This window comes from Zootoca vivipara, chromosome 4 (assembly GCF_965207765.1).
Source record: "Zootoca vivipara chromosome 4, rZooViv2.hap1.1, whole genome shotgun sequence".
NCBI lineage: Eukaryota > Metazoa > Chordata > Lepidosauria > Squamata > Lacertidae > Zootoca > Zootoca vivipara.
Window position 1 is genome coordinate 64041066 of NC_142587.1, and position 12607 is coordinate 64053672.

At 43.0% G+C, this 12607-nt stretch overlaps 1 protein-coding gene across 2 annotated transcripts; it reads right to left on the bottom strand.

The window, feature by feature from the left end:
* Positions 1-2477: 2477 nt before the first annotated feature.
* Positions 2478-11348, bottom strand: CREG1 (cellular repressor of E1A stimulated genes 1). Of its 2 annotated transcripts, XM_035116253.3 has the most exons (4): positions 10999-11348; positions 6336-6455; positions 5040-5227; positions 2478-4383 (listed from the first exon to the last, which is right to left on the bottom strand). In XM_035116253.3, coding segments are annotated over exons 1-4 (582 nt in total). In that variant the 5' UTR covers positions 11272-11348; the 3' UTR covers positions 2478-4382. The 2 variants fall into 2 exon arrangements, with proteins under 2 accessions (XP_034972144.1, XP_088524153.1); XM_088668027.1 differs by lacking the exon at positions 2478-4383 and having other exon boundaries at positions 5039-5227.
* Between the last annotated feature and the right edge of the window lie 1259 nt (positions 11349-12607).

Sequence of the window (12607 nt, forward strand, 5' to 3'; positions counted from 1 at the left end):
AAGTTCACTTCAGGTTAAGTACGCTTCAGGTTAAGTACAGACTTGCGGAAGCAATTGTGTACTTAAACCGAGGTACCACTGTATTATCATGGTTATTAATCACAGAAAAATTATTTTTTAATTCCCTTTTATATATGCCTCAAGGCAATTTACATACATACCATAAAAGCACCTAAAATAATTATTTTTAAAAACAATACACAAAACCAACTGACGACAGCTGTAAAGGCAATGCAAAATGAACACTTAAGGCAGACCTTTTCATCCAGATGGAAAAACTGGTCGCCACAAAAATGTCTTCAATTGTTACCTGGAAGTACAGAAAGAGGGCACTTGTCATATCTCAGCAGGGATGCTGTTTCATGGAGCAGAGGCAAGTGCACTGAAAGCTCTGCTCTGAGTTACGTGAAGCGGTCTTCTGATATTTTAGGGACTTTTAAGCAGAAACTTCAACTGAGCACACTTGGGATCCCACCCTCAGATCTCCCCACTCAATGCAGTGAGTAGGGCACACCCTTTACACATATTATGCCTCCTTGTGTTCTTTGAACATCTGAACAGCCCTACTGTGGGATCCAAGGAATGTAGTAAGCTGCTTTTATCCAGAGCCAGACCAGTGGTTCATCTAGATCAGTATTGTTCATATGGGCTGACAGGAGTTTCTTCCAGCTGTCTGGAGATGCTGGAGGCTGAACCTGCAACCTTCTGCACGCAAAGCAGATGCTCTACTACTGAGCTACAGCCCTTCCCTTACAGCGCTGGACTGCTTTTGGAATGCAGTACCAATAAAGATATATTTTTATGTTAAACTGGAGTCATAACGAGAATCTATCATTAACGTTATTCCCAGCAAGGACTTTAGAGGGGGGTCCATCGGATTCCAATAAAAGATTATACAGAACTGTCAAACAAATGAAAAATCAAAAGTGAGGTTTAATGCAAGAGGCCACCAGCACCCCAGATTCCTTCTGTTCTCACTGAAAATCTGTGTGTAGATTCCATTTAAAAGTGAACCTATTTTAAAGTACTGTAAAGGCTGTAAAACTTCATTGATCAAACAAAATCATCTAACAGTGTATGGCACCCTCTTCTGTTCAACACTGATATGACAATTACGAATAATATCCAACTTTCTGCTGGGAAACTCCACTGCCTTTAGCCAAGAATCACTTTTCTTCATTTCCTTTTGATTATTCCTTGCCTCAAATCAAGAACAGGAGCAGACACAAAATAATGTTGTCAATGAGAACTAATTGCGTTTGTGACACAGTTGTGTAACCTTTGTCACAGCAGAAAATCCAAACCAGAATGGCAACATAATTAGGTACTTAAAGGCAAGGGAAGCAGGGGGGGGTGGGGTGGGGACAATCGTACTTCCGCTTGCCCTAGCAAGGTCACTGGAAGCAGAGTGCAGCTTTTAGCACTAATCACAGTAAGATTATTGAGCAAGCCGTTCTCACTTTAGGGGGAAAGGTAACATGCTGCAGTTGGGAACACCAATACAGGAGTGGAAAACTCTGGAAGGCTCATCCTTCACAAACACAGTATGTATCTGTGCAAAGCAAAAAGTCAATTTGTGCTTCCACAAAACCCCTGCAATATTTAGACCTTTCTTCTTCCCCAAACACACACACACTGCATACAGTGTTGATTGGGAGAGATCAGGCAAGTGAGCGGCCTCAAAGTGCAGCATTTGCTTATTGCGAATAATCTGCTTCTCATAGGCATCTAGTTGGCCACTTTGAGAACAGGATGCTGGATAAGATGGGCCATTGGCCTGATCTAGTAGACTCTTTTCATGTCCTTAGGCTGGCATCGGTACTTCTGACTGCAGCTGATTGCTCCCAGTGGCTGCTCCCAGAAGTATTATCCTCTAGTTTAAATGGTATATCTACCAGGGGAACTATTCCCAAAACTTGCCACCAGGACAGTCTCGAGCAGGTCGGGCACCCTGGCGTTGAGGCGCGGAGATCGCTCCGGCGCCCCCGCCCTCGCAGTGCGCAGCGCCCCGCCTGCCGGCCCGGCGCCCTAGCACCCCGCGCCACAGGGACTATACCTAGAGCCGGCCCTGCTTGCCACTTTACCTTTATGAATATGAAACCTACGGTAGGTAATAGACAGTATAAAAGAGGGAAGCATTAAATCATACTGCTTAAGCCAAATCAGACTCTCCTGAAATGACTTACCCAAGTAGTACAAAAGCAAAAAAGAAATGTTGCAGACTGGAAGCGCACACTGAGGAAAAACACCAGAGTATATATTAGTTATCAGATTTAAGTTTCACAATAAAATCCATGTCTTTTTTTAAAAATCGTGGCAGGCATCAGAAAATCTGATCTGGAAAAAATGCTGTAAGTTTTAACTCACACATTTTACACACTTTCAGACAATTTACACTGTTAGAAATTTTCCTCTATTCCTCTCTCCCCCCCCCCAAATATGAAACACAACATATAATAAGAAACAGGGCAACTTCATTTCCAAGAATATATTTTTATTTCCATACTGTTTAACTATGGATTTATTATGGAAGCTAGAACTTCCATGTGCACCACAATTATGTAATTTCTCAAGATAAAAATATGCAAGCCATTTGTAGCCACATCAGAGGTAGGAAAAGTTATTTCTATAAATAAGTGAAAATTACTTCCAAGGAAACATGTTGATGACTAAGGCCTAACTTGTTTAGTTAACCGGACAGCAACACAGCAAGAACAGCCACCAAAATTTTCGAATTGTCTTATACCTTAACAATTGTGGGTGAAGAAAAGAATGTGATCAAAAACATTTGATGCCTTGAAAGTGACACATCCTTGGCAGGATTCACACTACCCTTTGTGGGTTTTGCACTTCTGTCATGACAGCTTGATCTTCTCAGATTTCAATCATGTATCCGCTATGACAGAACCCTTTTCAACACAAAACAAGAAACTCATCAAGAGAGACAGCAGCAAGCCTTCAACATCAGCCTTCCCCAGGGGTGACTAACCTGCAGTTGTTGGACTCCAACTCCCATCAGCCCCAGCCAGCTGGTCAGGGATAGAGTTGTAGTCCAGCAACATCTGGAGGGCACCAGGTATGGGAACATGGCTCCACATTATATATTAAAATTCTTTTTCTGCTCTGTGGTAAGACAACACGGTTTCATAAGATTAATGCATTCTGTGTACTACTCTCATAAGAATATCTCAGAATTAAAGATTGTTTACAATCAATCTTGTGGCACTGGGAAGAATCATATTCTTTCTTTAACAATGGGTTTACAGAATACTTCAGCACCCGATTTCAAACTCTATAATCAAGGACTACAACTTAGTTGATTTTTAAAAACGATCATCCATAATGGAACTGACATTATGTTAAGTTCAAATGAAGCCCTCAGAGTTTTTTGGCACAAGCAGTAAATAAGGCACAGAGGTGAATATAGCTAAGCATGTAGTTCTGTCATATGGTACCAGGTCAAATTAGACATTGCTATGGGTTTAAACACAGAACTGCCCCAAATTGCATAAGAAGAAAGGTCTGGGTAGGGTCTAATTTTAACAGCAAAGGGCCACATGGCTGAGGATCATAGGATGTTTTGCCCACCCAAGGCCTACCACCCTGCAGTCTGTACCCTAGTTGCTTTTCCTCTCAGTTAACCCCGAATACTACAAGCAAACTCTGCTAAGCTACAAACACTCAGAGAGAGATGCTGCAGGGAGTTAAGCTGTGGACAGAAAGATGCTTTAGTGCCCACATTCATGTGCTCTGCTCTACTGCTAAAATCACTGACACCCCCATTCTACATAACTGGTGCAGTTTCACTGCACTACTACAGACACATCAAGTTTGGCACTTCACTTGCCAATATATATTGCCTTGTAGGCACACATATGCATAAACTGACCCTAGCTGAATTAGGGCTGCAGGCATACCCCTTATCAATATGGTCAGCTGACAGCATAAATCACCCAGCAAACAATGCTACGCATGAATCTGTGGATCAAGTCCAGAATATAGCTGAACATTTCAGGATGTTTCTTCAACAACAAATTTTCTCCACTGCACTTTTCTCTTTTCTCTATTTCAGAGATGTACCCCAATTGTATTTTTCTCTAAATAAGCTTGTTGAAAAATAGCTTCTTTAAAAATCAAAGTCCCAAAAGCAGAATCAATGATGCACAGTATGCAGATTTGCATACTCTAAATATTTTTGTGCACAGAATTTAAGATTTCCTTTGCAAGGAATCCATACTTTAAAAGCCTTTTTGTACTCATATGGCGTAAGCAATCCCTTAGAATTCCAAAGGAATGTGCAGTTTTGAGATTATGGATGCTTTGCTGTTACAAAAGTGACCAGTGAAAAAGGGAGACAATGTTTCATTCAAGCATCTTCCTTGCCTACAGAGAAGAAAAAATAAAAATAAATTAAAATGGTATGTAGTCAGTCTTAATGTCTCGGTACTTTCTTTTTTGCAAGGCCCTGCTGTACAGAGGATATTCCATAGCTCAGTGGTAGAACACACGCTTTATATGGACAGTCTTAAGTTTCACTTCTTGCATCTCAAATTAAAAGGGACCACTCTCTGAAAGACTAGAAGAGATGTTTGCCTGAGACCCTACAGAGCTGCTGCCCATCAGAAGAGACACTACCAGACTAGATGAAAACCAACATAACTTTTGGATAGCATTTTAAAATGACCAAGGTTCAGCTTTTGAAGTCCCATTTATTTCCGTGAGAGATATATAGCTGTGCTCTTCTTTGATGCCCTTGATACCCTAGTTCTCTCTGGTTCTGTCCTTTGATGTCTCTTTTACAACCTAAGAGTTACTTCAGCATTTCCATAGGAGCTCTTCTGCTGCTTTCCTTCAAATTGTTGGGGTTCTTAAAGATCTGCTCTTAGCCCTCTGCTTCCTTGGTCTCTCTCAAATATATATAAAAATAAGTGACCACTTCAAATCCTATGGCTTTCAGGATCACTTAAGGAGTATTGTGGAATAAAGAAATCAGATGCTGAAAAACAAGATTCCCCAAGCAATGTAACTTGAATACTTACTATGGTGTAGCTTTAAAATATTCTTGAGGAGTCACAGTTTTGATTCCACCAAAGTAGTCCAGGACCCAGATGTTGGTGATGTTGAGTTTAGCAAAAAACCAGTTATGACCAGATGGCCACGTAGCCATTTCAGGATGTCTACTGAAGAGAGCCTTCTTTGCAAAGTCTGCTTCTGTATCATTCTGAACCTAACAAACAGGTTACCAAATATGTAATTTCACAGACATATTAGTTAACCACAGTATCTTGTACTTTCTTTCAAACTATCTCAAAATGCAAGAAAAAGAGAGAAGAGTGCACATATAAACATTATTCAAGTAATACTCAGGGATGGAGTCAGAGGAAGTTGGTCATATTTCAGTTCCTCTTAAATCAATGAGATAAAAGTATGACTAACTTCCTCTGGATCCAAACCAAGATGTTTTCAAGACTACTTGACCCATTTGTGTGAAGTTAGTCAGGTATTATAAAGCTCATACAATACTTCCTAATTTTTCAACACACCCAAAGTACATGGAACAAGAAAACACATGGGTTTAATTTCACTGCACACAGGTGGTGTAGTGACAATAAAGGTTTATTTGAAATTGAAATACTTTATTGTCACTTGTACAACTTGTATACAGTGAGATTACACGGGCACCCCCACTCAACTCTCTTAGTCTTAATTCCCCTCATTATTTATTTTATTATTATTATTGTTTGTTTGTTTGTTTCTTCAAGAAAGTTACAGCTCTTTGATTTTGCCTGACAATGCAATCCTATGCATGTCTACTCAACCTAAGTCCCACTGAGTTCAACAAGATTAATGACATGTAAGTACACATAGGGCAGTATCCAACAAAGTATTTTTGTTAGCTCAAAGACTTCAGGCTGTGAAATGGAACTTGCATTCTGTCTCATCTCCTTGTCCACCCCAAATCTTTTGTGAAGGGATATGGAAACCACCCAGAACAGTTTTAGATGAATGTGTGCTGACCACTTCATGTGATTTGGAGCCCTACACAATTGGTGTTCCTGGCTGCATGGAGAAACATACATAAGCATTTGGTTCCCGCTTCACACCTGGGAATGTGCAACAATTTAGGGATAGAACATGCTAAAACAGGGATTTTTGCCACACGTCCAGCACACACAGCTCTGCTCCCCCTTTCATAAATTATTTGAATGCATGGAAGGTAACTTTTAAATAAGTATATTTAAGAGGCATATATCATCAGTGTTATGAAACTTGCTTTCTAGTTCTCAGCCAGTGAGCATTATATTCTTCTGGTATGCCCAAATATCATAGGGTACCTTTTCAACTATTCCAGAGAAGATCACATGGGCACACAGTGGATTCTGAGGATCATAACCTTCCTTTTTGCAGTAAGGTGTCTGTGCCAAGGACATTGTTAGGGAGGCATTGGCATTTACCTGCAATGCAAGTGGCAAAAAAATACATAAATGTTACAGATTTACTGAATAGGTTAGCACATTTTAAACAAGCTGATCTGGATACTTGATCAGCATTTCTATGCTGGAAAGATGAGTTTCATTTTCTTTGCAATTCAAGGGTCATGGTCATATAACAAAATTATAAAAGTCACACAATGTTGAAATCTGCTTCTCTTCTTTTTACAGGCACAAAGCTGTCAGTGACCTCTTGGGAAATTCCACCAGTTTCATTTTTCAGCCAAAAAAAGTGAAGTTTCAGCAGCACATGATTTTAAGCATAAAAACCACACATTTGGCACTTATTTGCACAATATAAACCAATGGCAGTGACAGGAGAAAAACAGTCAAGAAACAGCTGAATCATGGTTACATTTGGAGCGTTATCTGTAAGCAGATGTCTCCATATGACTGAAGGCAGTCCAAACAGCTGTACTGTATGTTACAAGAGATAAGAGATGGCAGCACTTGTTGAGATATTCCTTCCACTTTCTGAAGAGAAATAAGCTATTGAGTAAGCTTAACAGAATTGTCCTTTAAACCATATAAAGATTTTGGGAAGCAATGCTAAGTCGGAGAGCTTTGTGACATTGCAGTTGACTATTTTCACAGCATACAAGTGAAATCCACTCTGAAATATCAGAATCAACATGCAATATTCATGAATTATAGGTAGGCCAGTTACTTTTATTGGGACCAAGCAAAATCAAGTTCTCCAAACTCTTCGTCATACTGGATGTTAGGCAAAATGGGAAATTGGGGTGGGTGGGAGAAAAGAGACAAAATTGGCATGTTATAGCCAACCACTACCACAACAGATAGTTCAACAGAGAAGTCTAACAAGATAAATAATAATCAAAGCTTAGAAGACCTGATGACGTTCACTTGGGGTTTCTAAAGGAGGTAGTGAAAACTCATTGAACCATATAAGCTAGATCATTATGTGTTTCAAGGGATCTGCAAGGCCACAATAAAATGTGTAGGAACAGCAAACACTCTGCTTATTTCCAAAAAAACAGAAGAGAAGCCGCCCAAGAATTGAGTATTCAGGTATCTGTGAAAACATATGTTAAGGCAAATAATTTGCAGCCTCCTTCAGAAGGAATGGACTTCCCTACTCAGCTTTCCATGGCAGTTTGTATTCATCTTATTTGGCTACATATCCATTACAGTGGTACCTCTACTTACGAATAACTCTACTTACGAATGTTTCTACTTACGAATGGAGCTCCGTCCGCCATCTTGGATGCGGTTTAGATAGGATTTTTTCTACTTACAAATTTTTAGATAGGGTTGCTTCAACTTACAATTTTTTTCTCCCAATGCATTCCTATGGGATTTGACTTACGATTTTTTTTCGACTTACAAATGTGCATTCGGAACACATTAAATTCGTAAGTAGAGGTACCACTGTAGTTGGTTTGATCAATTGAATGCAAGTTTCGCAACATACAGATTAAGGCTGTGCTAAACTTCCTGCATTCTTTAGAAGGGCAGGCAAAGAGGTTAATAATCCTTCCATCCAAAACAATGCTCACCAAGCTTCAATTAGATCAGTAATTGCCTATGTCATCAATTGCATACATGTATTAGGAAACTATACAAATAACCTTACTGCAAAATTGAAACAACTGTGAAGATTAAGCATATGCAGACCTAGTTCTTCACCACATCTAAGTAAAACAAAGCATGATTAAGTGTAACATTTTATTAACTAAAGCTGGGGGACTGGGGGTCCAATATTGGGACTGGGTGTCAGGAGTATGGGCAGGAGTCAGGCTCTGGGGCCTGTAGTGCTTTGCAGGACTGGGGCATGCCTCAACTTGTGCTGGAGAAGCAAGGCGTGGCCACACAGGTGAAGTCCTCAGCTTGTGCTGGAGAGGCAAGGAGTAATCACCCAGGTGAGGCCACTTGAGATCTCACTGCACCTGGTGGCAGGAGCTGGGAGGGATAAAAGCCCAGCATTTCCCTTCAGCTCTTTGCCACAGCAACGCTATCCCTGCCTGGTTGCATCTGGCCTCCTGTTCCTTGGACCCTTGCCTTGTTGCTGCCGTGCTTCTTGGACCCCTGCCTCGCCTTCGCCTTGCTCCTGCCCCGTGGACCTTTGCCTTGCTTCTCGTTCCTGGATCCTTCGCCTTGCTCCTTGCTCCTTGGACCCTTGCTTCGCCTTCGCCTTGCTCTTGCCCCGTGGACCTTCGCCTTGCTTCTTGTTCCTGGACCCTCGCTTTGCCTTCGCCCTGCTTCGTGCCCCGTGGACCTTCGCCTCTGCCTTCGACCCTGCTTCTTCACCACCATCTTGCCTCTGGTCCTGACGCCCGCCGACCGGACCGTGACACTGGGGGTCCAATGCAGCCCTCCAGCCCCACAGGATTCTCCCCAAGCCACACGCCTTCACACCTTCATTGAGTGTTTCCCCCTGGCTAGAATATGCCCTTGAACTCTGATAATACCTCCTTGTCTGGATGGAGGATGAGAGAGGAATGTGTGGGTGTACCGTGGATGTGTCCATAAGACGCACCTGACCATAGGACGCACCTAGTTTTTAGAGGATGAAAACAAGGAAAAATTTTTTTGCTTTCTTGAATTATCCTAGGCATAGCAGCCAACTCCTAGAGGCCTAGGTGCCTTTGCCCCCCCACACTAAATATTTGAGGAAGCTTCTTTTGCAAAGGGGGAAAGCTCCATTTTTGAGGATCAGCTCAAAGTTGTTGAGCTTACCTTGCAAAGGGGAAAAAATCCTGTTTTTATGGGGTTCAACTCAGTTCTGCAGCTTCTTTAGGAAAGGAAAGAGAGCCATTTCTACAGTTTCCAGACAGATAATCTAATCAGCCAGTCACATGTCGCTGAGGAAACAAACAGCCTCCATCTGCAGACAACAATGGAGGCCTGGGCAAGGGGGCTGGGCAGGGTGGGAAGGGAGCTAGCGTCCCTTATCTCCCTCCCCGATCTCTTGCAATCAGCTGCTGAGCGGGTTCCTTTCAACACTCTCCTTCCCTCTTGTTAGCATTTGGCTCTTTCTTAGAAGAAGAAGAAGAAGAAGAAGAAGAAGAAGAAGAAGAAGAAGAAGCACGGTCTGCCTTTCGCCCCTGGGCAATTCGGCTCCCGGGACTACACATTCAGTCCATAAGACGCACAGACATTTCCTCTTACTTTTTAGGAGGAAAAAAGTGCATCTAATGGAGCGAAAAATATGGTATGTGTAGAAACTAAACTACTGTACAAACGTAACATTTATATTCATTGCTTCCACCCAGTTGCCTCTTGCCCTACCACTGACATGTATGCCCCAGAATGATACCCAGAACTAAATGTGGCCCTCAGAATGTAAAAGGTTTCCTGCTCCTGACCTACAGGTTTAGATCTTTTAAGCCAGGCATCCCCAAGCTTCGGCCCTCCAAATGTTTTGGGCTACAATTCCCATCTTCCCCGACCACTGGTCCTGTTAGCTAGGGATCATGGGAGCTGTAGGCCAAAACATCTGGAGGGCCACAGTTTGGGGATGCCTGTTTTATAGCTCAGGACTGGCCACAAGTTGGGATGTTGAAACCAAGGTGAGTTTGTTAAACCATGCTTGCCCCACCCATCTGTCAAATTTGGCCCACAAAGCAGATCCTGACAAGGTTGTTTAGAAAGATATAGAACATGTTAACTGTAAATGAAAACAAATTTGTATGTTGACATTTTCACAGAATTAACTGGACAGGGTGGGTAGTGTTTTAGATTGGGTAAGCACCATTTTTTATTTTTTGCCTAAAATTGTCTCCAAGAGCTGTTGTTATTACGCAGGTCAAACATACTGGCACCCATATGATAAGCAATAACTGTATGTTTTGTCCTGAAAGACAAAAAGCAGCTGTGGAAGAAGGTATTCATGTGGTTTTATTAGGAAGATAGTTCAGGAGAAAGAACTAAAAACCTCCCCCAACACCAAGATTTTCATTTATCCCACCCTTTTGAACTTTTATTAATGTAAGAGACACTTTTCATGTTACACTTTATTTGGCCCTGAAGACTCACATTCAGATCCCTGCGCAGTCATATGGCTTGCTGGGAGATACCGCGACAGTCATAAAACTTGGCCTAACTTACCTCACAAGGTTGTTGCAATAACAACTGAGATGAGAAAACGAGGAATGCTCATCAGAATGAATGGGATAAAACACAGCAATAATTTATGTTGTTATATACTGAAATAATTTAAATTTTATGGATTTTTTTAAAAAATCAAATTCCCTCTTAAGGCACTTTATATATGCATAACACAATTGTACATGCATATTGTAATTAATAATGATGATGTACACACAAGACTTAACTTGATTTGGAACTCACCAGGCCTCAGCTTCGGAACCTTGTTTCAGTAACGAAGCTCAGCCCTGCGACAGTGCCTCTGAACACGTGCAGAGTACATTCCACTGCACTGAATAACTACAGCCGACCTCAGACAGTTGCTGCTGCTGTGTCGCGAGGTCTTCCCTCATCTCAGAATAACTGAAATGCCGGTCGCCGGTCCCCGCCCCCTCACCTGCAAATCTTGCACGGAGACCTCAAGCGGCGTCAAGTACATGTAAGGCACCCCGCTGCCTTGCTGCGACCCCAGCGGCCCGTCGCTGACGGAGAAGACGTTGGAGAAAGGCTGGCCCCGCATCGGCGGGTCTTGCGCGGAAAGTGTGGCGAGCGCGCCCCAATCGCACGAGTGCGCCACGAAGCGCGCGACCCGAGCCACGTCCTCGTGCGGAGGGATCTGACCCACCCCGGAGACCCCCACCAACGGCAGCAGCAGCAGCAACGACCACATTGCTCGCTCTCTCGCGCGCGCGAATCTCACACCTTCTGCCTCAGACACCTGAGCGAAGCTTTGCCTACCTAGGTAGTGTTTGCGGGCGAGGGCGGCGGGGCTCAGGCATCTACCAAGTCGTGCGAGCCCGCTCCGCCCCCGCGCGCCGCAGCCAATAGAAATCCTTCGCTTTGCCCGCTTCTGTAGAGCGGAAGTAAACAGAGTGTAAGAAGCCATCGAGGGGGGGGCAGGCCTTGTTATTTTTAGCCAATAGCTGCACTCCATTCTCTCGTTTTTGCCAATGAGAACTGCGCTAAGGGCGGAAGAGATGAGGAGACGGCTTACATATTTGGGGTGGGGATTGTGCAGCTCTCTGCCCATGATGCACAGCGCCTTGAAATTTGCCAATGAGATTTGCCGGAGGATGGTGCCGCGGGACAAAAACACTCACCTTATACGGGTGAAGGGAGGGGAGGAGACGCGAGTCTTTAGCTGGGTTTGCAAGGTCGAAGGTTTAGAACAGTGAAATAAGTAAATATCATTATGTAGTTGGCGACCGTGAAGCGTGGTGGGAAGTCCTCTAGCCTTAGTCAAGTGCCGGCTTTAAGTAATGAAAAAGCAACCCTGTGCACGCTCACCTCATTTACTGGAGGTTTTAAAGCAGAGGTTGTATGACCATCTTTCTTGGATGCTTTAGTTGATATTCCTGTATTGCAGTAGGTTGTACTACTAGATGACCCTCAGCATCCCTTCCAATTCTATGAAGTCCCATTGAACACAGTGGGGTTTAGCCTGTATTTCAACACTAAATTTATCTGGCAGCCAGTTTTAACACCTATTAGACCCAGGAATTTAGGGGAACCTGGCACCCACAAACTCTGGCACCCACAATATGGTATTCCTGGAAATGCCACCATATAGAGATTCCTGCAGTCAAGGACACATATAGCCAATGAACTCGCCATGACTAGGGCTTACCCCCAACACACACATGTAAAACACATAAAATGATGCCCTAATGCCCCAGTTCCCATCAACCCCAGTGGTACAGCTAGCATTTGACCCCATAATTGGCAGCCCCCACACACCCCTAAGTTTCATTTCCTTTATATTCCTCAGAAACATTTTTGAAGCACCAATACATATTCAAAAAGAGAACAGAGGAAGAAACATACAATAAAGCGTCAACAGAGGTCCCTGGTTAGGATACTTGGAGGCACACAGCCCTCCTTGGACAAGAGTTCAAAACTCACACAGAGATAAAAATACTTATTTGACAAGCAGCCAAGTGGATGGACCAGGACGTACAGCAATGGCAGCTGCATACATGCACTGTCAGCAACAGTCTTCCTTGGCT

What these genes read in the sequence shown, in the direction of transcription:
- CREG1 (XM_035116253.3), bottom strand. Translation starts at nt 11,271, where the DNA reads ATGTGGTCGTTGCTGCTGCTGCTGCCGTTGGTGGGGGTCTCCGGGGTG. An exon ending in TCTCCGTGCAAGATTTGCAG is followed by an intron (nt 6,456 to 10,998) that starts GTGAGGGGGCGG and finishes CTTGCATTGCAG; the next exon opens with GTAAATGCCAATGCCTCCCT. An exon ending in TCTCTGGAATAGTTGAAAAG is followed by an intron (nt 5,228 to 6,335) that starts GTACCCTATGAT and finishes CCTGTTTGTTAG; the next exon opens with GTTCAGAATGATACAGAAGC.